This window comes from Chiloscyllium punctatum, chromosome 28, assembly GCF_047496795.1.
Source record: "Chiloscyllium punctatum isolate Juve2018m chromosome 28, sChiPun1.3, whole genome shotgun sequence".
NCBI lineage: Eukaryota > Metazoa > Chordata > Chondrichthyes > Orectolobiformes > Hemiscylliidae > Chiloscyllium > Chiloscyllium punctatum.
The window spans coordinates 9,791,226-9,816,474 of record NC_092766.1 but is presented as its reverse complement, the minus strand read 5'-3'; the positions used below and the strand labels follow the sequence as shown (position 1 = coordinate 9,816,474).

The 25,249-nt window shown below is 51.6% G+C and overlaps 1 protein-coding gene across 1 annotated transcript in view; it reads left to right on the top strand.

The window, feature by feature from the left end:
* LOC140453890 (integrin alpha-10-like) overlaps window positions 1-23,448 on the top strand; it is a 57,684-nt gene extending 34,236 nt beyond the window's left edge. Inside the window, exons 3-7 of the mRNA XM_072548749.1 lie at window positions 1,872-1,981; window positions 4,303-4,388; window positions 10,162-10,276; window positions 16,999-17,126; window positions 23,296-23,448. Coding sequence (XP_072404850.1) covers window positions 1,872-1,981; window positions 4,303-4,388; window positions 10,162-10,276; window positions 16,999-17,126; window positions 23,296-23,448 — 592 coding nt within the window. The remainder of the gene's footprint in view (window positions 1-1,871; window positions 1,982-4,302; window positions 4,389-10,161; window positions 10,277-16,998; window positions 17,127-23,295) is intronic.
* Window positions 23,449-25,249: the final 1,801 nt, after the last annotated feature.

Here is a 25,249-nt window from a genome sequence, read left to right as displayed (position 1 = left end):
CCTCACCATCCTGAAGGGGCTGACCCTCACTGGGGTACGGGATCCCCCTCCCTCTCCTGAAGGGGATGACTCTCACTGGGGTACGGGGTCCCCCTCCCTCTCCTGAAGGGGCTGACCCTCACTGGGGTACGGGGTCCACCTCACCATCCTGAAGGGGCTGATTCTCACTTGTGTACGGGATCCCCCTCTCTCTCCTGAAGGGGCTGACTCTCTCTGGGGTACGGGGTCCACCTCACCATCCTGAAGGGGCTGATTCTCACTTGTGTACGGGATCCCCCTCCCTCTCCTGAAGGGGATGACACTCACTGGGGTACGGGGTCCCCCTCTCTCTCCTGAAGGGGCTGACTCTTACTGGGGTACGGGGTCCACCTCACCATCCTGAAGGGGCTGACCCTCACTGGGGTACGGGGTCCACCTCACCATCCTGAAGGGGCTGATTCTCACTTGTGTACGGGATCCCCCTCCCTCTCCTGAAGGGGATGACACTCACTGGGGTACGGGGTCCCCCTCTCTCTCCTGAAGGGGCTGACTCTTACTGGGGTACGGGGTCCACCTCACCATCCTGAAGGGGCTGACCCTCTCTGGGGTACGGGATCCCCCTCCCTCTCCTGAAGGGGCTGACCCTCACTGGGGTAGGGGGTTCCCCCTCCCTCTCCTGAAGGGGCTGATTCTCACTTGTGTACGGGATCCCCCTCCCTCTCCTGAAGGGGCTGACCCTCACTGGGGTACGGGGTCCCTCTCCCTCTCCTGAAGGGGCTGACTCTCACTGGGGTACGGGGTCCCTCTCCCTTTCCTGGAGGTAATTTGAGAAACAGCATGATGCCCAGATCAATGGGGAATTATGTATTTTTGAGAATTTCTCCTCAGACACCCCACACCCTGACTGTTTATGTAACAGGCACTGGTCTCGGAGATGAGTTGAAGCACTCCTTTTGGAAGTTGACGGGGTAGATTTGGAAGGTTATCTCCCTTCATGGGAGAGTCTAGAATCAGAGGATCTCATAATGAAATGGTTGCACACTTAAGAGAGGTGAGGAGAAATTTCTTCTCTCAGAGTCGTGAATCTGTGGAATTATTTTTGGCAGAGGGTTGCTGTGGCTGGCTTGTTGAGTATTTTCAAGGCTGTGATAGACAGATTTTTAATCAGTAAAGAAACCAAGGATTCCAGGGGAAAGGCAGGAGAGTGGAGTTGAGGATGATTAGATCAGCCACAATTCCATTCAATGACAGAGCAGTCACAATGGGCTGAATGGCCCACCAGCTGCTCTTACAGTTAGTGCTGGTTGGGTGGCACGGTGGCTCAGTGGTTAACACTGCTGTCTCACAGCACCAGGATTCCCAGGTTCAATTCCAGCCTCGGGTGACTGACTGTGTGGAGTTTGGACATTCTGCATGGGTGCTCTGGTTTCCTCCCACAGTCCAAAGATGTGCAGGTCAGGTGGATTGGCCATGCTAAATTGCCCGTAGTGTTAGGTGCATTAGTCAGAGAGGAATAGGTCTGGGTGGGTTGCTCTTTGGAGGGTTGGTGTGGACTGGTTGGGCCAAAGGGCCTGTTTCCCCACTGTAGGGAATCTAATCATAATGGGATATTTCTGTTCTCATGCAATTCCATGTTATAAGAAAGCAGCAGCACCAATTGAACTAATTGGGATGGAATTGTGTTATAACCAATACAGTACACACTTTAAAAGCTCGCGCTATAAAAAGTATCCCCAATTTCTCAATCGCCTAGTAGCGAATTTGCATTAACAAAATGTTGTTACAGCAGCTCGACCTGTATGCATGATGTTCTTAAATGCTCTGTGAAACGAGTACCTTGACTCCAAAATACTAGCCAAACCGTGGGTTGTTTTTAACCTTTATGTTGGCAGGTTACTGGTCAGTGCCCCCCGGGACGGCATTGCCAAGAGCAAGAACGGCGACATATACCGATGTAACATATCGAATAAAAGGAGCTCCAACTGCATGAAACTAAACTCTGGTAAAACATTTCAGTCACATTGATATCACAACATGGAGACAGAGTGGGAAAACCACCATGAAAGATATAGCCATTGACTCAAGGTGTGGAGGGACATTGCATGTGTGAGGGACCAGGATTAACATCAGCTGAAATCTGTCAGCAGCACAGACTGTTGCATTTGTTCTGGGAGTGTTTGGTGGGCACAGTAAAGAGGGAACTTTAGTTGCAGTTTAAGAGTGTCGAGGGAACTTTACTCTTTATGTAACCCTTGCTGTCCCTGTTCCTGGGAGTGTTTGATGGGCTTAGTGTAGAGGAAGCTTTATTCTGTATCTAACCCTGTTCTGTTTCTGTCCTGGGAGTGTTTAATGGGGACAGTGTAGAGGGAGCTTTACTCTGTATCTAACCCCGTGCTGTCTCTGTCCTGGGAGTGTTTGATGGGGAGTACAGTGTAGAGGAAGCTTTACTCTGTATCTAACACATGCTGTCCCTGGTCTGGGAGTGTTTGATGGGGGGGACAGTGCGGAGAGAGCTTTACTCAGTATCTAACCCCATGCTGTCCCTGGTCTGGGAGTATTTGATGGGGGACAGTGTAGAGGGAGCTTTACTCTGTATCTAACCCCGTGCTGAACTGGTCCTTGGGAGTGTTTGATGGGGAGACAGTGCAGAGGGAGCTTTACTCTGTATCTAACCCCGTGCTGTCCCTGGTCTGGGAGTATTTGATGGGGGACAGTGTAGAGGGAGCTTTACTCTGTATCTAACCCCGTGCTGAACTGGTCCTTGGGAGTGTTTGATGGGGAGACAGTGCAGAGGGAGCTTTACTCTGTATCTAACCCCGTGCTGTCCCTGTCCCTGGGAGTGTTTGATGGGGGACAGTGTAGAGGAAGCTTTACTCTGTATCTAACCCCGTGCTGTCCCTGTCCTGGGAGTGTTTGATGGGGGACAGTGTAGAGGGAGCTTTACTCTGTATCTAACCTCTTCTGTCCCTGTCTCTGGGAGTGTTTGATGGGGGGGACAGTGTAGAGGGAGCTTTACTCTGTATCTAACCCCATGCTGTCCCTGTCCCTGTCCTGGGAGGGTTTGATGGGGGGATAGTGTAGAGTAAGCTTTACTCTGTATCTAACCCCATGCTGCCCCTGTCCTGGGAGTGTTTGATGGGGGGATAGTGTAGAGGAAGCTTCACTCTGTATCTAACCCCGTGCTGCCCCTGTCCTGGGAGTGTTTGATGGGGGGATAGTGTAGAGGGAGCTTCACTCTGTATCTAACCCCGTGCTGCCCCTGTTCTGGGAGTGTTTGATGGGGGATAGTGTAGAGGGAGCTTTACTCTGTATCTAATCCTGTGCTGCCCCTGTCCTGGGAGTGTTTGATGGGGGGATAGTGTAGAGGAAGCTTTACTCTGTATCTAACCCTGTGCTGCCCCTGTCCTGGGAGTGTTTGATGGGGGGATAGTGTAGAGGAAGCTTTACTCTGTATCTAACCCCGTGCTGCCCCTGTCCTGGGAGTGTTTGATGGGGGGATAGTGTAGAGGAAGCTTTACTCTGTATCTAACCTCGTGCTGCCCCTGTCCTGGGAGGGTTTGATGGGGGGACAGTGTCGAGTAAACCTTAATATATTGGTAAAAAATGTAGAGAGAGCATTATGGTCAATTTAAAAGAGTAGAGGGTCTATTTCGAACTGTGTGCTGTACCTGGCTTAGGAATGTTTGATGGATTCATTATCAAAGGAACTTTAATTCCACTTTAAAAGAGTAGAGAGAGCTTTACACTGTATCTAACCCCATGGTATCCCTGTTCTGGGAGTGTTTGATGGGGACAGTGTAGAGAGAGCTTTACTCTGTATCTAACCCCGTGCTGTCCCTGTCCTGGCAGTGTTTGATGGGGACAGTGTAGAGGGAGTTTTACTCTGTATCTAACCCCGTGCTGTCCCTGTCCTGGCAGTGTTTGATGGGGACAGTGTAGAGGGAGTTTTACTCTGTATCTAATCCCGTGCAGTCCCTGTCCTGGGAGTGTTTGATGGGGGGATAGTGTAGAGGGAGTTTTACTCTGTATCTAACCCCATGGTGTCCCTGTCCTGGGAGTGTTTGATGGGGTCATTAGAGAAGGAACTTTACTCTTCATAATCCCATGCAGTCTGGGAGGTTGTTCCCAGAACAGATGTCACAAAATACCAAGATGTCTTTACGCAGAGCGATGAAGTGCGAGGATAGTCCTTAATGAGTGAGGTGTAATTTCTGGTGTGGTGCTTCAGTTTAATGAGAGTGAACATATATTTATGGAGCAGAATGCTTCAATTATTCTCTGTTCAATGATAGATGTCTCTTTTGTTTGTCTACATTGCTGCAGGGGAGGCAGCTCTGAAAAACATCTCTGATGATATGAAGAACACACACTTTGGCATGACACTGACCCGGAACTCCCAGGGCTTCATGGTAAGCAGGTTCATTGGTCTCATGGTAAGAGGTTCACTGGTCTCATGGTAAGAGGTTCACTGGTCTCATGGTAAGCACTGGTTCATGGTAAGCACTGGTTCATGGTAAGCACTGGTCTCATGGTAAGCACTGGTTCATGGTAAGCAGGTTCATTGGTCTCTGATCACATTGACTTTGATACTTTGGGATGTTTGGTTTCAAATCTAACCCAGCCGAGTGGATAATAGTCCACAAGCTGCAGTCCACGAGCTCAGGCAAAGCCCAACCAGCCCCAAGCTGTCCAGCAGCACTTTTTCATATTATTCCTCCAAATCCCAAGGCCAACATTTCTTAATAACAGCAGCCACAATACACCAACCAAATGACACCCACTACAAGAAGGATATTAGTAAGCTGGAGAAGGTTCAAAAGAGATTGACCAGGATGTTGCCGGGAATGGACGGTCTGAGTTATAAAGGAGAGGCTGGATACGCGGGGGCTGTTTTCACTGCAGCGCAGGAGATTGAGAGGTGACCTTATAGAGGTTTACAAAATCATGAGGGGTGCAGACAGAGTGTCCTTTCTCTAGGGTGGGGGATTTCAAGACTTGGAGGCACATTTTCAAGGTGAGAAGAGAGAGATTTTAAAAAAGCTGAAGGGGTAAATTCTTTACACAGAGGGTGGTTTGCACGTGGAATGAACTTCCTGAGGAAGTTGTGGATGTGGGTACAATTTCAATGATTAAAAGACATTTGGATAAGTATGTGAAGAGGAAAGGTTTGGAGGAATATGGGCCAGGAGCAGGCAGGTGGGACTAGTTTAGTTTGGGATTATGGTCAGCGTGGACTGATTGGACCGTGTTGTGTGTCAGGCAGGAAGGAAGTTGTCGAACAAGGGAGCCATGGTTTACTAAAAATGTAAGCTCTTGTCAAGAGAAAGAAGAAGACTCACATTAGGATGAGGTGTGAAGGCTCAGCTAGGGCGCTTGCGGGTTACAACTGAGCCAGGAGGGGACATGAGAAGTCGTTGACGGATAGGATCAAGGAAAACCCTAAAGCTTTCTATAGGTATATCAGAAATAAAGGAATGACTAGAATATGATTATAGCCAATCGAAGATAGTAGTGGGAAGTTGTGTGTGGAGTCAGAGGAGATAGGGGAAGCACTAAATGAATATTTTTCGTCAGTATTCACACTGGAAAAAGACATTGTTGTCGAGGAGAATACTGAGATGCAGGTTACTAGACTAGATGGGATTCAGGTTCACAAAGAGGAGGTGTTAGTAATTCTGGAAAGTGTGAAAATAGATAAGTCCCCTGGGCCGGATGGGATTTATCCTAGGATTCTCTGGGAAGCCAGGGAGGATATTGTCAAGCTTTTGGCTTTGATCTTTATGTCAACATTGTCTACAGGAATAGTACCAGAAGACTGGAGGATAGCAAAAGTTGTTCCCTTGTTCAGGCAGGGGATTAGAGACAACCCTGGGAATTATAGACTAGTGAGACTTACTTCGGGTGTGGGTAAAGTGTTGGAAAAAGTTATAAGAGATTGGAATTATAAGCATCTAGAAAGGAATGATTTGATTGATGATAGTCAACATGGTTTTGTGAAGGGTAGATCATGCCCCACAAACCTTATTGTGTTCTTTGAGAAGGTGACCAAACAGATAGATCAGGATAAAGCAGTTGATGTGGTGTATATGGATTTCAGTAAGGTGTTTGAAAAGGTTCCTCATGGTAGGCTATTGCATAAAATACAGGGGCATGGGATTGAGGGTGATTTAGCTGTTTGGATCAGAAATTGGCTAGCTGAAAGAAGACAGAGGATGGTGATTGATGGAAATGTTCATCCTGGAGTTCAGTTACTTGTAGTGTACTGCAAGGATCTGTTTTGGGGCTGCTGCTGTTTGTCTATTTTATAAATGACCTGGATGAGGGCGTAGAAGGGTGGGTTAGAAAATGTCTGGACGACACTAAGGTCAGTAGAGTTGTGTATAGTGCCAAAGGATTTTGTGGGTTACCAAGGGACATAGGTAAGCTGCAGAGCTGGGCTGAGAGGTGGCAAATGGAGTTTAATGCGGACAAGTGTGAGGTGATTCACTTTGAAAGGAGTAACAGTAATGCAGAATACTGGGCTAATGCTAGGATTTTCGGTAGTGTAGATGAACAGAGAGATCTCCGTGTACATGTACATAGATCCCTGAAAGTTGCCACCCAGCTTGATAGGGTTGGTAAGAAGGCATACAGTGTGTTAGCTTTTATTAGTAGAGGGATTGAGTTTCGGAACCATGAGGTCATGTTTGCAGCTGTACAAAACTCTTAGAGCTTCACAGCGCCAGAGACCCGGGTTCAATTCCCGCCTCAGGCGACTGACTGTGTGGAGTTTGCACGTTCTCCCCGTGTCTGCGTAGGTTTCCTCCGGGTGCTCCGGTTTCCTCCCACAGTCCAAAGATGTGCAGGTCAGGTGAATTGGCCATGCTAAATTGCCCGTAGTGTTAGGTAAGGGGTAGATGTAGGGGTATGGGTGGGTTGCGCTTCGGCAGGGCGGTGTGGACTTGTTGGGCCGAAGGGCCTGTTTGCACACTGTAAGTAATCTAATCTAATCTAGTATTGCGTACAGTTCTGGTCACCGCATTATAGGAGGGATATGGAAGCTTAGGAAAGGGTTCAGAGAAGATTTACTTGGATGTTGCCTGGTAGGAAGGGAAGGTCTTATGAGGAAAGGCTGAGGAACTTGAGGCTGTTTTCGTTAAAGAGCAGAATGTTGAGAGGTGACTTAAATAAGATAATCAGAGGATTAGATAGGGTGGACAGTGAGAGACTTTTTCCTCAGATGGTGATGGCTAGCATGAGGGGACACAGCTTTAAATTGAGGGGTGATAGATATAAGACAGATGTCAGTGGTAGTTTCTTTACTCAGAGTAATAGGGGCGTGGAACACACTGCCTGCAATAGTAGTGGACTGGCCAAGTTCAAGGGCATTTAAATGAGCATTGGATAGACATATGGATGAGAATGAAATAGTGTAAGTTAGAGGGGTTCAAAGTTTGGTGCAACATTGAGGACTGAAGGGCCTGTACTGTGCTGTAATGCTCATTGTTCTATGACTGTGTGATAAGGAAGGTCTTTCTTCCCCACCTACTAGTTTCTCTGATATGTTCCTTTCTCTCCTCTAAGCAGCTGCCTGTAATTTGACACGGTTTCCTGGACCTTGTGTGAGGTTAGGAGGAGGCCTTTTATAGTGCCACTCACAGTCACCATTGATCTCATAGCTAGCATTTAGCAATATTCACTGCTGGGATACTGTTCAGTTTTAAGATTTATTGCAGAAGAGATCAGACCTCTCATCCCCGCTGTCCCCTGAATTGCTTCTTGTGTTGTGTTCCACTGGGTTCAGGGGTGGAGAGACCATAATGGGCAGGGGAGCTGAGTTATCATAGAATCCCTAGAGCGTGGAAGCAGGCCATTTAGTCCATCGAGTCTACACCAACCTTCCAAAGAGCATCGTCCCCAGGCCCACCCTATCCCTTCATTTCCCACAGCCAATTCACCTCACCTGCACATCTTTGGATTGTGAGAGGAAACTAGAGCACCCAGAGGAAACCCACGCAGACACAGGGAGAATGTGTAAACTCTACACAGACAGCTACCCAAGGGTGGAATCGAACCCAGATCCCTGGTGTTGTGAGGTAGCAGTGCAAATCACTGTACCACCCCAAATTGTGGTGAGTTATTGTGATGAGACACAGCTGGCATGAGCTGCACTTACAGGTTCCAGTCATCTTTTCTGCAGAAAGATCTCTCTGTGACCTCCCCATTTTATTTTGTATTTTGTAAGACAATTCATATTTAGTATTACTTGGAGGACTTCAGATTGAAGGATTGTAGTAAACTGGATTTATTTCAAATTTTGTTGAAACACCTGGAGTGGTTTCTTTAAAGAGGTTTTGAAAATTCACTGTGGTTATTGGAGATGCTTTTAAACAAGCCTTTTTAGAAATTGACTTGATAGCTGCTTATTCTGCTGTTTGGAGAGTGCTCTGGTATCTGGAAGTAGTTGGGAACACAACACCTGGGAGGAAGTGTTGCTCAATTAAACTCTCCCATGGCTGAATAAAACATCTCATTGTTGAGTCAAAGGCAAAACCGGTTTGATCTTGTGAAAAATTGTTTGAAGGAATTCTTGGTATTGTATTTCCTGAGCAAGCTGTGTCTGCCAAAACTCCAGCGATGACTGTGTGTGACTCGGTCACACGTGGCAAGACAGCAGACTTTGGAGCATTCTATGCTTTAACCTTTTTGTCTTCAAGAATAATGTTAGTGATTGGAAAATTACTTTTTAAAATGTCAACTGTAGCAGAGTGAAATCCATTTTCTTTCTGAAGAAAGCGTGAGTATGTGTGTTTTGAGTTATTTTACCTTATCGAATCCCCTCAGATTCTTCTATAAAATCATTCATCTAAACTCCAATGAATATGGATCCGTCCTGTTCAACCTTTCTCAATAAGGTATACCATTCATACCGGGAATGAACTGCTTCTAACATAATTATATCTTTAATCAAATAAGGAGACCATAACAGTACACCATACTCCAGATATTATCGCACTCATGCCTTGTGCAGCTGTAGTAATAATCCTGACTTTTATTCCCATTTTGCTTAAATGACAACTTCCTAATCACGTGTTGTACCTGCATACTCAGTTCCCGTGGTTAATGTCCCAGGAAATCTATTCTCTCTCTACCACCAAATCCTGCAATTTTTCTCCATTTAAATAGTCATACAACATGGAAACAGACCCTTCGGTCCAACTTGTTCACACAGACAAGACATCCCAACCTGACCCTGTATTTGGCCCATATCCCTCTAAACCCTTCTTTTTTATATACGCATCCAGATGCCTTTTAAATGTTGTTATTATACCCGGCTCCACCACTTCCTCTGGCAGCTCGTTCCATACACGTACCTTAGCTCCCTTTTTAATCTGTCTCCTCTCACCTTAAACCTATGCCCTCTGGTTTTGACCTTCCCCACCCTAGGAAAAAGACCTTGGCTATTAACCCTCTGCATGCCCTTCATGATTTTATAAACCTTTGTAAGGTCACCCCTCAATCTCCAAAGCTTTAGTGTAAACAAAAATCAGCCTATTCAGCCTCTCCCCAAAATTCCAATCCTCCAATCCTGGCAACATCCTTGTGAATCTTTTCTGTACCCTCTCAGGTTCAACAGGATCCTTCCTATAGAATGGGAACCATAATTGTATGGAGTATTCTAAAAGTGACCTCACCAATGTCCTTTACATCCATGTCATATGCCCCAACTCCTGGACTCAATGCTCTGACCAATGACAGCAAATGTGCTAAATGCCTGCTTCAACACCCAGTCTACCTGCAACTCCACTTTCAAAGAACTATGCAGCTGCACCCTGAGGTCTCTTTGTTTGGCAACTCCCCAGCTATCGCATTATATCCATCTGCCAATATTTTGCTCAGTCACTTAACTTGAACCTTTGCAGACCCTTTACCTGCTCTTGGCAATGTATTTTCCCTGATAGGTTAGGATCATTGGAAAATCTAGCAACCAAATCAGTGATATGGATGTCAATAGTAAATCGTTGAGGGCTCAGAACTCATTCCAGTGACCTTCACTAGGTACAGGTTGAGGGCTAACCGATCCTTTATCCAAGTTTATGTATGCCCGTCATCACCACCTGTTTTGCACGCTCTCTGTTGGTTTACAAAGTGGAGACAGAAACGGATCACAGTAACCCAGGTATTCTCGACATCTGCTTCCAGGTGTGTGCTCCCCTCTGGTCGCAGAAGTGCGGAAGTTCCATCTACAATACTGGTATCTGTACAAACATCAGCTCCACGTTCCAGCCGTCGGGAATCACTGCACCCACCGCACAAGGTATGAGTAATGTGCTCACAGTGTCCCACTGTATTAGCAGTGTCCTCGCAGTGCCCCACTGTATTAGCAGTGTCCTCGCAGTGTCCCACTGTATTAGCAGTGTCCTCGCAGTGTCCCACTGTATTAGCAGTGTCCCCGCGGTGTCCCACTGTATTAACAGTGCCCTCAAAGTGCCCCACTATATGAGCAGTGCACATGCAGTGCCCCACTGTATGAGCAGTGTCCTCACAGCGCCCCACTGTATGAGCAGTGCCCTCACAGCACCCCACTGCATGAGCAGTGTCCTCACAGTGCCCCACTGTATGAGCAGTGTCCTCGCAGTGTCCCACTGTATGAGCAGTGTCCTCGCAGTGCCCCACTGTATTAGCAGTGTCCTCGCAGTGTCCCACTGTATTAGCAGTGTCCTCGCAGTGCCTCACTGTATGAGCAGTGTCCTCGCAGTGCCCCACTGTATGAGCAGTGTCCTCGCAGTGTCCCACTGTATTAACAGTGTCCTCGCAGTGTCCCACTGTATGAGCAGTGTCCTCACAGTGCCCCACTGTATGAGCAGTATCCTCACAGTACCCCACTGTATTAACTGTGTCCTCACAGTGCCCCACTGTATTAACAGTGTCCTCGCAGTGCCTCACTGTATGAGCAGTGTCCTCACAGCGCCCCACTGTATGAGCAGTGTCCTCGCAGTGTCCCACTGTATTAGCAGTGTCCTCGCAGTGTCCCACTGTATTAGCAGTATCCTTGCAGTGTCCCACTATATGAGCATTGTCCTTGCAGTGTCCCACTGTATGAGCAGTGTCCTCACAGTGCCCCACTGTATTAGCAGTGTCCTCGCAGTGTCCCACTGTATTAGCAGCGTCCTCGCAGTGTCCCACTGTATGAGCAGTGTCCTCGCAATGTCCCACTGTATGAGCAGTGCCCTCACAGTGCCCCATTGTATGAGCAATGTCCTCGCAGTGTCCCACTGTATGAGCAGTGTCCTTACAGTGTCCCACTGTATTAACAGTGTCCTCGCAGTGTCCCACTGTATGAGCAGTGTCCTCACAGTGCCCCACTGTATTAACAGTGCCCTCGCAGTGTCCCACTGTATGAGCAGTGTCTGTACAGTGTCCCACTGTATTAACAGTGTCCTTACAGTGTCCCACTGTATGAGCAGTGTCCTTGCAGTGTCCCACTGTATGAGCAGTGTCCTTACAGTGTCCCACTGTATTAACAGTGTCCTCGCAGTGTCCCACTGTATGAGCAGTGTCCTCACAGTGCCCCACTGTATTAACAGTGCCCTCGCAGTGTCCCACTGTATGAGCAGTGTCCTCACAGTGCCCCACTGTATTAACAGTGTCCTCGCAGTGTCCCACTGTATGAGCAGTGTCCTCGCAGTGTCCCACTGTATGAGCAGTGTCCGTACAGTGTCCCACTGTATTAACAGTGTCCTCGCAGTGTCCCACTGTATGAGCAGTGTCCTCACAGTGCCCCACTGTATTAACTGTCCTCACAGTGCCCCACTGTATGAGCAGTGTCCTCACAGTGCCCCACTGTATGAGCAGTGTCCTGGCAGTGTCCCACTGTATTAACTGTGTCCTCACAGTGCCCCACTGTATAAGTAGTGCCTTCACAGTGTCCCACTGTATGAACAGTGTCCTCGCAGTGCCCCACTGTGTGAGCAGTGTCCTCACAGTGTCCCACTGTATGAGCAGTGTCCTCACAGTGCCCCACTGTATGAGCAGTGTCCTCACAGTGTCCCACTGTATGAGCAGTGTCCTCACAGTGCCCCACTGTATGAGCAGTGTCCTCACAGTGCCCCACTGTATGAGCAGTGTCCTCACAGTGCCCCACTGTATTAACTGTGTCCTCACAGTGCCCCACTGTATGAGCAGTGTCCTCGCAGTGCCCCACTGTATGAGCAGTGTCCTCACAGTGCCCCCCTGTATGAGCAGTGTCCTCACAGTGTCCCACTGTACGAGCAGTGTCCTCACAGTGCCCCACTGTATTAACTGTGTCCTCACAGTGCCCCACTGTATGAGCAGTGTACTCACAGTGCCCCACTGTATGACCAATGTCCTCACAGTGTCCCACTGTATAAGCAGTGTCCTCGCAGTGCCCCACTGTATTAACAGTGTCCTCACAGTGTCCCACTGTATGAGCAGTGTCCTCGCAGTGCCCCACTGTATTAACAGTGTCCTCACAGTGTCCCACTGTATGAGCAGTGTCCTCGCAGTGCCCCACTGTATTAACAGTGTCCTCACAGTGTCCCACTGTATGAGCAGTGTCCGTACAGTGCCCCACTGTATTAACAGTGTCCTCACAGTGTCCCACTGTATGAGCAGTGTCCTCACAGTGCCCCACTGTATTAACAGTGTCCTCACAGAATCCCACTGTATGAGCAGTGTCCTCGCAGTGCCCCACTGTATTAACAGTGTCCTCACAGTGTCCCACTGTATGAGCAGTGTCCTCGCAGTGTCCCACTGTATGAGCAGTGTCCTCACAGTGCCCCACTGTATAAGCAGTACCCTCGCAGTGTCCCACTGAATGAGCAGTGTCCTCGCAGTGCCCCACTGTATTAACAGTGTCTTTGCAGTGCCCCACTGTATGAGCAGTGTCTGTACAGTGTCCCACTGTATTAACAGTGTCCTCGCAGTGTCCCACTGTATGTGCATTGTCCCCGCAGTGTCCCACTGTATGAGCAGTGTCCCTGCAGTGTCCCACTGTATTAACAGTGTCCCCGTGGTGTCCCACTGTATTAACAGTGCCCCACTGTATGAGCAGTGTCCTCACAGTGCCCCACTGTATGAGCAGTGACCTCGCAGTGCCCCACTGTATGAACAGTGTCCTCACAGTGTCCCACTGTATGAGCAGTGTCCTCACAGTGTCCCACTGTATGAGCAGTGTCCTCACAGTGTCCCACTGTATGAGCAGTGTCCTCGCAGTGTCCCACTGTATGAGCAGTGTCCTCACAGTGCCCCACTGTATAAGCAGTACCCTCGCAGTGTCCCACTGAATGAGCAGTGTCCTCGCAGTGCCCCACTGTATTAACAGTGTCTTTGCAGTGCCCCACTGTATGAGCAGTGTCTGTACAGTGTCCCACTGTATTAACAGTGTCCTCGCAGTGTCCCACTGTATGTGCATTGTCCCCGCAGTGTCCCACTGTATGAGCAGTGTCCCTGCAGTGTCCCACTGTATTAACAGTGTCCCCGTGGTGTCCCACTGTATTAACAGTGCCCCACTGTATGAGCAGTGTCCTCACAGTGCCCCACTGTATGAGCAGTGACCTCGCAGTGCCCCACTGTATGAACAGTGTCCTCACAGTGTCCCACTGTATGAGCAGTGTCCTCACAGTGTCCCACTGTATGAGCAGTGTCCTCACAGTGTCCCACTGTATGAGCAGTGTCCTCGCAGTGTCCCACTGTATGAGCAGTGTCCTCACAGTGCCGCACTGTATTAGCAGTGTCCTCACAGTGCCCCACTGTATGAACAGTGTCCTCACAGTGCCCCACTGTATTAGCAGTGTCCTCACAGTGTCCCACTGTATGAGCAGTGTCCTCACAGTGCCCCACTGTATGAGCAGTGTCCTGACAGTGTCCCACTGTATTAGCAGTGTCCTCACAGTGCCCCACTGTATGAGCAGTGTCCTCGCAGTGTCCCACTGTATGAGCAGTGTCCTCACAGTGTCCCACTGTATGAGCAGTGACCTCACAGTGCCCCACTGTATTAGCAGTGTCCTTGCAGTGTCCCACTGTATGAGCAGTGTCCTCACAGTGCCCCACTGTATGAGCAGTGACCTCACAGTGCCCCACTGTATTAGCAGTGTCCTTGCAGTGTCCCACTGTATTAGCAGTGTCCTCGCAGTGTCCCACTGTATTAGCAGTGTCATCACAGTGCCCCACTGTATGAGCAGTGACCTCCTAGCGCCCCACTGTATGAGCAGTGACCTCACAGTGCTCCACTGTATGAACAGTGTCCTTGCAGTGTCCCACTGTATGACCAGTGTCCTCACAGTGCCCCACTGTATTAGCAGTGACCTCACAGTGCTCCACTGTATGAGCAGTGTCCTCACAGTGCCCCACTGTAAGAGCAGTGTCCTCACAGTGCCCCACTGTATGAGCAGTGTCGTCGCAGTGCTCCACTGTATGAGGAGTGACCTCACAGTGCTCCACTGTATGAACAGTGTCCTCGCAGTGTCCCACTGTATGACCAGTGTCCTCACAGTGCCCCACTGTATTAGCAGTGTCCTCGCAGTGCCCCACTGTATGAGCAGTGTCATCACAGTGCCCCACTGTATTAGCAGTGTCCTCGCAGTGCCCCACTGTATGAGCAGTGTCCTCACAGTGCCCCACTGTATTAGCAGTGTCCTCGCAGTGCCCCACTGTATTAGCAGTGTCCTCGCAGTGCCCCACTGTATTAGCAGTGTCCTCACAGTGTCCCACTGTATGAGCAGTGTCCTCACAGTGCCCCACTGTATTAGCAGTGTCCTCACAGTGTCCCACTGTATGAGCAGTGTCCTCACAGTGCCCCACTGTATGAGCAGTGTCCTGACAGTGCCCCACTGTATGAGCAGTGTCCTCACAGTGCCCCACTGTATTAACTGTGTCCTCACAGTGCCCCACTGTATGAGCAGTGTCCTCGCAGTGTCCCACTGTATGAGCAGTGTCCCTGCAGTGCCCCACTGTATGAGCAGTGTCCTCACAGTGCCCCACTGTATTAGCAGTGTCCTCACAGTGTCCCACTGTATGAGCAGTGTCGTCACAGTGCCCCACTGTATGAGCAGTGTCCTCACAGTGTCCCACTGTATGAGCAGTGTCCTCACAGTGCCCCACTGTATTAGCAGTGTCCTCACAGTGCCCCACTGTACGAGCAGTGTCCTCACAGTGCCCCACTGTATTAGCAGTGTCCTCGCAGTGCCCCACTGTATGAGCAGTGTCCTCGCAGTGCCCCACTGTACGAACAGTGTCCTCACAGTGTCCCACTGTATTAGCAGTGTCCTCGCAGTGCCCCACTGTATGAGCAGTGTCCTCACAGTGCCCCACTGTATGAGCAGTGTCCTCACAGTGCCCCACTGTATTAACAGTGTCCTCACAGTGCCCCACTGTATTAGCAGTGTCCTTACAGTGTCCCACTGTATTAGCAGTGTCCTCACAGTGCCCCACTGTATGAACAGTGTCCTCACAGTGCCCCACTGTATGAACAGTGTCCTCACAGTGCCCCACTGTATGAACAGTGTCCTCACAGTGTCCCACTGTATGAGCAGTGACCTCGCAGTGCCCCACTGTATGAGCAGTGTCCTCACAGTGCCCCACTGTATGAGCAGTGTCCTCACAGTGCCCCACTGTATGAGCAGTGTCCTCACAGTGCCCCACTGTATTAGCAGTGTCCTGACAGTGTCCCACTGTATTAGAAGTGTCCCCGCAGTGTCCCACTGTATTAACAGTGTCCCCGTGGTGTCCCACTGTATTAACAGTGCCCCACTGTATGAGCAGTGTCCTCACAGTGCCCCACTGTATGAGCAGTGTCCTCACAGTGCCCCACTGTATTAGCAGTGTCCTCGCAGTGCCCCACTGTATGAGCAGTGTCCTCACAGTGCCCCACTGTATTAGCAGTGTCCTCGCAGTGCCCCACTGTATGAGCAGTGTCCTCACAGTGCCCCACTGTATTAGCAGTGTCCTCGCAGTGTCCCACTGTATGAGCAGTGTCCTCACAGTGCCCCACTGTATTAGCAGTGTCCTCACAGTGCCCCACTGTATGAGCAGTGTCCTCGTAGTGCCCCACTGTATTAGCAGTGTCCTCGCAGTGCCTCACTGTATGAGCAGTGTCCTCGCAGTGCCCCACTGTATGAGCAGTGTCCTCACAGTGCCCCTCCTAGCTCTGGTCAGAGATGAAGAGCCTTCCACTCACCACAAGGAACAGACCATTCCCTGACGGCATCGAGGTGTTGTGTAAAACACCAAACATCACGTGGTCAGGATTAAGCTTCTTTGCTCTGGGCTTTCTTTACAAGAGTTTTTCTTTCAAAGTTGGGTGCAGGAATTGGAACATTGAGGTGGAATCTGACCTAGTTGGTGAAGAGGAATTGGAGGGACGCCTTGTTACATACGCCTCCATCCCACCCTCTGGTGCCTTGGTCAGATGTCTCTCTTTCTCTTCGGACATTGTTCCCATTGCCACTAGATATAAGCGAGGACCTTGCTTCTCAGTCAGAAGGTTGTAAGTTCAAGTCCCACTCCAGATCCTTCAATATTTCACCCAAGCCCGACAATGTTTTAGTTTATGGATGAGACTTGAAACCAACCTTCCATCTACCCTCTTCAGTGAATGGAAGAGATCCCATGGCACTATTTTGAGTTAAAACAGGGGAGTTCTCTGAGCTGGTCTGGCCAATCTTTAACCTTTGATTAACGTCATTGAAATAACAGAAGAACAGGCCATGTTATTAATTGTGGGATCTTACTGTGTGCACATTAGCTGCTGTGTTTCTAACATGCTGATAGTGACTAAACATCAGAAGAGGACCACATGATCCAAGGTCATGAAAAGCACTCTGTCAATACAACCCTTCATTCAAGCAGTTTTAACGTGACACATGGTGTGAATTGTGATGTTTTGAGATATCACCCTCTAGATTCCAGAGCAAGATCTGTGAGTTCAGGGAGAGGGGTCAGAATATGCTGGAATTTCAGCTTGCTTCCTGTCTTATTGCTTTATCTGTATCTCTGTACCGGGCTCTGCCTTTGTTTCAGACTGTGGGATGTCCATGGACATTGTCATTCTGTTGGATGGGTCAAACAGTATCTACCCGTGGTACGAGGTACAGAGGTTCCTCAGCAATGTCCTCAACAAATTCCACATTGGCCCAAAGCAGATACAGGCAAGTGTGAAACTTTCATCATCACTCTCTTTCTCTCCAGTCACCCTCTTCCATGGAGTCACTGAAATCTTTGCTGCGCTAATTTTCACAGTGTTTCTCCACCTGCGAGAGAACTGCTAAGAGTCAGGTCATTTTAAACTGCTGCTGCGTTTTCATTGAGAACTCCTCTGAATAAAGTGGGGAAAACTGAAATTTCAGTCTCCATTTTCACACAGACCCACCTCACCCTCACTCACTTCACCTCCATGTTCACCCTCACCCTCAGTCCCTCCACCTCCGGTATACACCCTCACCCTCACTCCCTCGACCCTCACTCCCTCACCCTCTGTGTTCACCCTCACCTTCACTCCCTCACCCTCACTCCCTCCACCTCCCGTGTTCACCCTCACCCTCACTCCCTCCACCTCCGGTATACACCCTCACCCTCACTCCCTCGACCCTCACTCCCTCACCCTCTGTGTTCACCCTCACCTTCACTCCCTCACCCTCACTCCCTCCACCTCCTGTGTTCACCCTCACCCTCACTCCCTCGACCCTCACTCCCTCACCCTCTGTGTTCACCCTCACCTTCACTCCCTCACCCTCACTCCCTCCACCTCCTGTGTTCACCCTCACCCTCACTCCCTCGACCCTCACTCCCTCCACCCCCTGTGTTCATCCTCACCTTCACTCCCTCACCCTCACTCCCTCCACCTCCTGTATTCACCCTCACCTTCACTCCCTCACCCTCACTCCCTCCACCTCCCGTGTTCACCCTCACCCTCACTCCCTCACCCTCACTCCCTCCACCTCCCGTGTTCACCCTCACCCTCACTCCCTCACCCTCACTCCCTCCACCTCCCATGTTCACCTTCACCCTCACTCCCTCCACCTACCGTGTTCACCCTCACCCTCACTCCCTCACCCTCACTCCCTCCACCTCCTGTATTCACCCTCACCCTCACTCCCTCCACCTACCATGTTCACCCTCACCCTCACTCCCTCCACCTCCCGTGTTCATCCTCACCCTCACTCCCTCACCCTCACTCCCTCCACCCCCTGTGTTCACCCTCACCCTCACTACCTCACCCTCACTCCCACCACCTCCCGTGTTCACCCTCACTCCCTCACCCTCACTCCCTCCACCTCCCGTGTTCACCCTCACCCTCACTCCCTCACCCTCACTCCCTCCACCTCCCGTGTTCACCCTCACCCTCACTACCTCACCCTCACTCCCTCCACCTCCCGTGTTCACCCTCACTCCCTCACCCTCACTCCCTCCACCTCCCGTGTTCACCCTCACCCTCACTCCCTCACCCTCACTCCCTCCACCTCCTGTGTTCACCCTCACTCTCACTCCCTCACCCTCACTCCCTCACCCCCACTCCCTCCACCTCCCATGTTCACCCTCACCTTCACTCCCTCACCCTCACTCCCTCCACCTCCCGTGTTCACCCTCACCCTCACTCCCTCACCCCCACTCCCTCCACCTCCCATGTTCACCCCCACCTTCACTCCCTCACCCTCACTCCCTCCACCTCCCGTGTTCACCCTCACCCTCACTCCCTCACCCCCACTCCCTCCACCTCCCGTGTTCACCCTCACCCTCACTCCTTCACCCTCACCCTCACTCCTTCAACCTTACTCCCTCACTCTCACTCCTTCCACCTCCTGTGTTCACCCTCACCCTCACTCCCTCACCCCCACTCCCTCCACCTCCCGTGTTCACCCTCACCCTCACTCCCTCACCCTCACTCCCTACGCCTCCCGTGTTCACCTTCACCCTCACTCCTTCACCCTCACCCTCACTCCTTCAACCTTACTCCCTCACCCTCACTCCCTCCACCTCCCGTGTTCACCCTCACCCTCACTCCCTCACCCTCACTCCCTCCGCCTCCCGTGTTCACCTTCACCCTCACTCCTTCACCCTCACCCTCACTCCTTCAACCTTACTCCCTCACTCTCACTCCTTCCACCTCCCGTGTTCACCTTCATCCTCACTCCCTCACCCTCACTCCTTCAACCTTACTTCCTCAGTCTCACTCCCTCCACCTCCTGTAATCACTCTCACCCTCACTCCCTCACCCTCACTCCCTCACCCTCACTCCCTCCACCCTCACTCCCTCACCCCCACTCCCTCCACCTCCTGTGTTCACCCTCACCCTCACTCCCTCCACCTCCCGTGTTCACCCTCACCCTCAGTCCCTCACCCTCACTCTCTCACCCTCACTCGCTCCACCTCCTGTGTTCACCCTCACTCTCCCTCACTCCACCTCCAGTCTTCACCCTCACCCTCAGTCCCTCACCCTCACTCCCTAACTCCCTCACCCTCACCCGCTCCACCTCTGGTATTTAACTCCACTATCATTGTAGTTTATAAACCTGCTTTCAATCTCGTAAATGCTTCACATTTTTCACATTTTCCTGCGTGTCGGTGAGTTTCTCAGTCATTGAGTGTGGAGGATAATGGTGTAACAGTTACTACCTCAGTACTGAATGCAAACATCACTGTGTGAGACTGACAGTAACTCTTCGCCCACTGGAGCGTTAGCCACTTGTGGACTCACTGAGGAGGGACCACAGCCGCACCGACTGCTGGGCGTTGACCAATGTATACAGACTCTATTTTAAATTGATGCATATAATTACAAAAAAGCCACAGGTATTTCCTCTCCCCTCCCATTTTCTACATAAATAAGCAATGATAGACTTGGAAAAGACTTGCAGCTGTATAATATTGTCAACCAAATTCAAATCCAGACCTTGGCCAACCGGTTAAAGCGAGTGACCTTTTACCTGCAGGAGAACTGCAAGATCTCAGGGACGCACTGCAATCAGTCCCTCTCTGCGTACAGGTCCCCATCGCTCAGAAAAGCAATCATAGCTGCTTGTTACAACAGATGTGAAAACTCATTGGGGAACAGCTTGCTGAACAGCTATTCTGGCACAGGAGGAGTCCACTGTGATGCATGAGGTTCTATTTCACCAAAATATAACAGAGGGTTAAAGTTAGTCAAGAGTATGAGCATCTAGGTGCCAGCCGTACCCCTTTAGGTAACCCTTCAATCTGGGTTTGACAGTCATGGGCTCAGGCCTCAGGCCAGAAAAAGGAATAACCCAGAACTGCACTTCCAATGCTCTTCTCAGAAAGCTAGGGTGTTCCCGAAGACGGGACTGTGTGGTGACATAGAGTAGGCCTTTTAGGTCAGGGATGGGGAGACATTTCTTCACCGAGAGACAGGTGAGCCTGTGGAATTCTCTGCCAGGGAAAGCAGTTGAGGCCAAAACATTTAATGTTTCCAAAGGTTGGGCCAGTTTGGGCCCAAAGACCTGCCCCCACGCTGTAGGACTTCAGTTTTCAAGGCTAGCAGGATAGAATGGTGAAGCAGGAAAAGGAGACAGAGTTGGATGATCAGCCATGAACATATTGAATGGCAGAGGAAGCTGGAAGGATCAGGTCGCCCACTACTGCTGGTAACTGTTGTTGGCATTGTCGGAGGGTCAGTGCTGAGGGAGCGACGCACTGTCGGAGGGTCAGTGCTGAGGGAGCGACGCACTGTCGGAGGGTCAGTGCTGAGGGAGTGGGCACTGTCGGAGGGTCAGTGCTGAGGGAGTGCCGCACTGTCGGAGGGTCAGTGCTGAGGGAGCGCCGCATTGTCGGAGGGTCAGTGCTGAGGGAGCGACGCACTGTCGGAGGGTCAGTGCTGAGGGAGTGGGCACTGTCGGAGGGTCAGTGCTGAGGGAGCGCCGCACTGTCGGAGGGTCAGTGCTGAGGGAGTGCCGCACTGTCGGAGGGTCAGTGCTGAGGGACTGGGCACTGTTGGAGGGTCAGCGCTGAGGGAGTGCCGCACTGTCGGAGGGTCAGTGCTGAGGGAGTGCCGCACTGTCGGAGGGTCAGTGCTGAGGGAGTGCCGCACTGTCGGAGGGTCAGTGCTGAGGGAATGCCGCACTGTCGGAGGGTCAGTGCTGAGGGAGTGCCGCACTGTCGGAGGGTCAGTGCTGAGGGAGTGCCGCACTGTCGGAGGGTCAGTGCTGAGGGAGTGGGCACTGTCGGAGGGTTAGTGCTGAGGGAGTGCCGCACTGTCGGAGGGTCAGTGCTGAGGGAGCGCCGCACTGTCGGAGGGTCAGTGCTGAGGGAGCGCCGCACTGTTGGAGGGTCAGTGCTGAGGGAGTGGGCACTGTCGGAGGGTCAGTGATGAGGGAGCGCCGCACTGTCGGAGGGTCAGTGCTGAGGGAGCGCCGCACTGTCGGAGGGTCAGTGCTGAGGGAGTGGGCACTGTCGGAGGGTCAGTGATGAGGGAGCGCCGCACTGTCGGAGGGTCAGTGCTGAGGGAGCGCCGCACTGTCGGAGGGTCAGTGCTGAGGGAGTGGGCACTGTCGGAGGGTCAGTGCTGAGGGAGCGCCGCACTGTCGGAGGGTCAGTGCTGAGGGAGTGCCGCACTGTCGGAGGGTCAGTGCTGAGGGAGTGGGCACTGTCGGAGGGTCAGTGCTGAGGGAGTGCCGCACTGTCGGAGGGTCAGTGCTGAGGGAGTGGGCACTGTCGGAGGGTCAGTGCTGAGGGAGCGCCGCACTGTCGGAGGGTCAGTGCTGAGGGAGTGATCACTGTCGGAGGGTCAGTGCTGAGGGAGCGGACACTGTCAGAGGGACAGTGCTGAGGGAGTGGGCACTGTCGGAGGGTCAGTGCTGAGGGAGTGGGCACTATCGGAGGGACAGTGCTGAGGGAGCGCCACACTGTCGGAGGGTCAGTGCTGAGGGAGCGGACACTGTTAGAGGGACAGTACTGAGGGAACGGACACTGTCAGAGGGACCGTGCTCTGGGAGAAGATACTGTCAGAGGGACAGTGCAGAGGGAACGCCACACTGTCGGAGGGTCAGTGCTGAGGGAGCGCACACTGTCTGGGGGACAGTGCTGAGGGAGCGCCGCACTGTCGGAGGGTCAGTGCTGAGGGAGCAGGCACTGTCAGAGGGACAGTGCTGAGGGAGCTCCACACTGTCGGAGGGTCAGTGCTGAGGGAGTGCCGCACTGTCGGAGGGTCAGTGCTGAGGGAGTGCCACACTGTCGGAGGGTCAGTGCTGAGGGAGTGCCGCACTGTCGGAGGGTCAGTGCTGAGGGAGTGCCGCACTGTCGGAGGATCAGTGCTGAGGGAGAGCACACTGTCTGAGGGACAGTGCTGAGGGAGCGCCACACTGTCAGAGGATCAGTGCTGAGGCAGCGGACATTGTCAGAGGGACAGCTCTGAGGGAGCGGACATTGTCAGAGGGTCAGTGTTGAGGGAGTGGACACTGTCGGAGGGTCAGTTCTGAGGGAGCGACGCACTGTCAGAGGGTCAGTGCTGAGGCAGCGGACATTGTCAGAGGGTCAGTGTTGAGGGAGTGGACACTGTCGGAGGGTCAGTGCTGAGGGAGTGGGCACTGTCAGAGGGTCAGTGCTGAGGGAGTGGGCACTGTCAGAGGGTCAGTGCTGAGGGAGTGGGCACTGTCAGAGGGTCAGTGCTGAGGGAGTGGGCACTGTCGGAGGGTCAGTACTGAGGGAGGGGTCAGTACTGAGGGAGTGCTGCACTGTCGGAGGGTCAGTGCTGAGGGAGCGCCGCACTGTCGGAGGGTCAGTACTGAGGGAGTGCTGCACTGTCGGAGGGTCAGTGCTGAGGGAGCGCCGCACTGTCGGAGGGTCAGTGCTGAGGGAGCGCCGCACTGTCGGAGGGTCAGTGCTGAGGGAGGGGTCAGTACTGAGGGAGGGCCGGATGAGGGAGGAGTGATGGGAATGTTGCTGGGGTGTCAGTGCTAGCTCTCTAATTCAGTTTGTCGTGGTGCAGCTAATATGATCGAAGTTAGCGTGGACTTTATTTTCACTGCTGTGCAGTTGTGGTACCTTAAAGTTGCTGGTTAATGTGCAGCCAGCACCTTCAGGTTTCAGAACTGGCAGAGGATGGCTGGTGTATGTACACCCAGTGGGGTAAAACAGGGGGTATACCAGAGGAAATCCTCGAACACTTGGAAACCAATGTGCTGGTTGTGCAGCTGCTGTGTACATTGGATGTCTAGGACTGGCTCAGATTTGCTACTTTCCCATTTCCAATGTGAAGGTTGTTTCCCTCGTTGGGACAGACAAACAGCTTTGTAGGATTTAACACAGGCTGAGGGGAATGTTTGGTCACAGTCTGATTGCTCTGACTTTGCTTCCTGCCCTTAGATTGGAGTGCTGCAGTATGCAGAGACAGTGGTTCATGAGTTCAGTCTGGGCGAACACAAGACTGCACGGGAAGTGGTGGAGGCTGCCAGAAATATCAGTCGTCAGGGCGGCCGGGAGACCAAGACAGCAATGGCAGTGAAAGTGGCCTGGTAAATAGCAGCTTTATTCACCATCCCATTATAGTTACCCATGTGATGGGGATCCAGTCACAGCCTGGTCTGCTTACAGAGTCGTGGGGCTGTACACATAACAGGTTCAGTACGTCTGGGACAGTGTACCCTAATCATTCCCATACACCGAGCGTGGACCCTACAGACTCCCATACACTGAGACAGTGCACCCTACAGACTCCCATACACTGAGACAGTGCACCCTACAGACTCCCATACACCGAGCGTGGACCCTACAGACTCCCATACACTGAGACAGTGCACCCTACAGACTCCCATACACTGAGACAGTGCACCCTACAGACTCCCATATACTGAGATAGTGTACCCCATAGACTCCCATACACTGAGACAGTGCACCCTACAGACTCCCATATACTGAGATAGTGTACCCCATAGACTCCCATATACTGAGATAGTGTACCCCATAGACTCCCATACACTGAGACAGTGCACCCTACAGACTCCCATACACTGAGACAGTGCACCCTACAGACTCCCATACACTGAGACAGTGCACCCTACAGACTCCCATATACTGAGATAGTGTACCCCATAGACTCCCATACACTGAGACAGTGCACCCTACAGACTCCCATACACTGAGACACTGCACCCTACAGACTCCCATACACTGAGACAGTGCACCCCATAGACTCCCATACACTGAGACAGTGCACCCGACAGACTCCCATACACTGAGACAGTGCACCCTACAGACTCCCATACACTGAGATAGTGCACCCTACAGACTCCCATACACTGAGACAGTGCACCCTACAGACTCCCATACACTGAGATAGTGTACCCCATAGACTCCCATACACTGAGACAGTGCACCCTACAGACTCCCATACACTGAGACAGTGCACCCTACAGACTCCCATACACTGAGATAGTGCACCCTACAGACTCCCATATACTGAGATAGTGCACCCAACAGACTCCCATACACTGAGACAGTGCACCCTACAGACTCCCATACACTGAGACAGTGCACCCTACAGACTCCCATACACTGAGATAGTGTACCCCATAGACTCCCATACACTGAGACAGTGCACCCTACAGACTCCCATACACTGAGACAGTGCACCCTACAGACTCCCATACACTGAGATAGTGTACCCCATAGACTCCCATACACTGAGACAGTGCACCCTACAGACTCCCATACACTGAGACAGTGCACCCTACAGACTCCCATACACTGAGACAGTGCACCCTACAGACTCCCATACACTGAGACAGTGCACCCTACAGACTCCCATACACTGAGACAGTGCACCCTACAGACTCCCATACACTGAGATAGTGTACCCCATAGACTCCCATACACTGAGACAGTGCACCCTACAGACTCCCATACACTGAGACAGTGCACCCTACAGACTCCCATACACTGAGACAGTGCACCCTACAGACTCCCATACACTGAGATAGTGCACCCTACAGACTCCCATATACTGAGATAGTGCACCCCATAGACTCCCATACACTGAGATAGTGCACCCCATAGACTCCCATACACTGAGACAGTGCACCCTACAGACTCCCATACACTGAGACAGTGCACCCTACAGACTCCCATACACTGAGACAGTGCACCCTACAGACTCCCATACACTGAGATAGTGCACCCTACAGACTCCCATATACTGAGATAGTGCACCCCATAGACTCCCATACACTGAGATAGTGCACCCCATAGACTCCCATACACTGAGACAGTGCACCCTACAGACTCCCATACACTGAGACAGTGCACCCTACAGACTCCCATA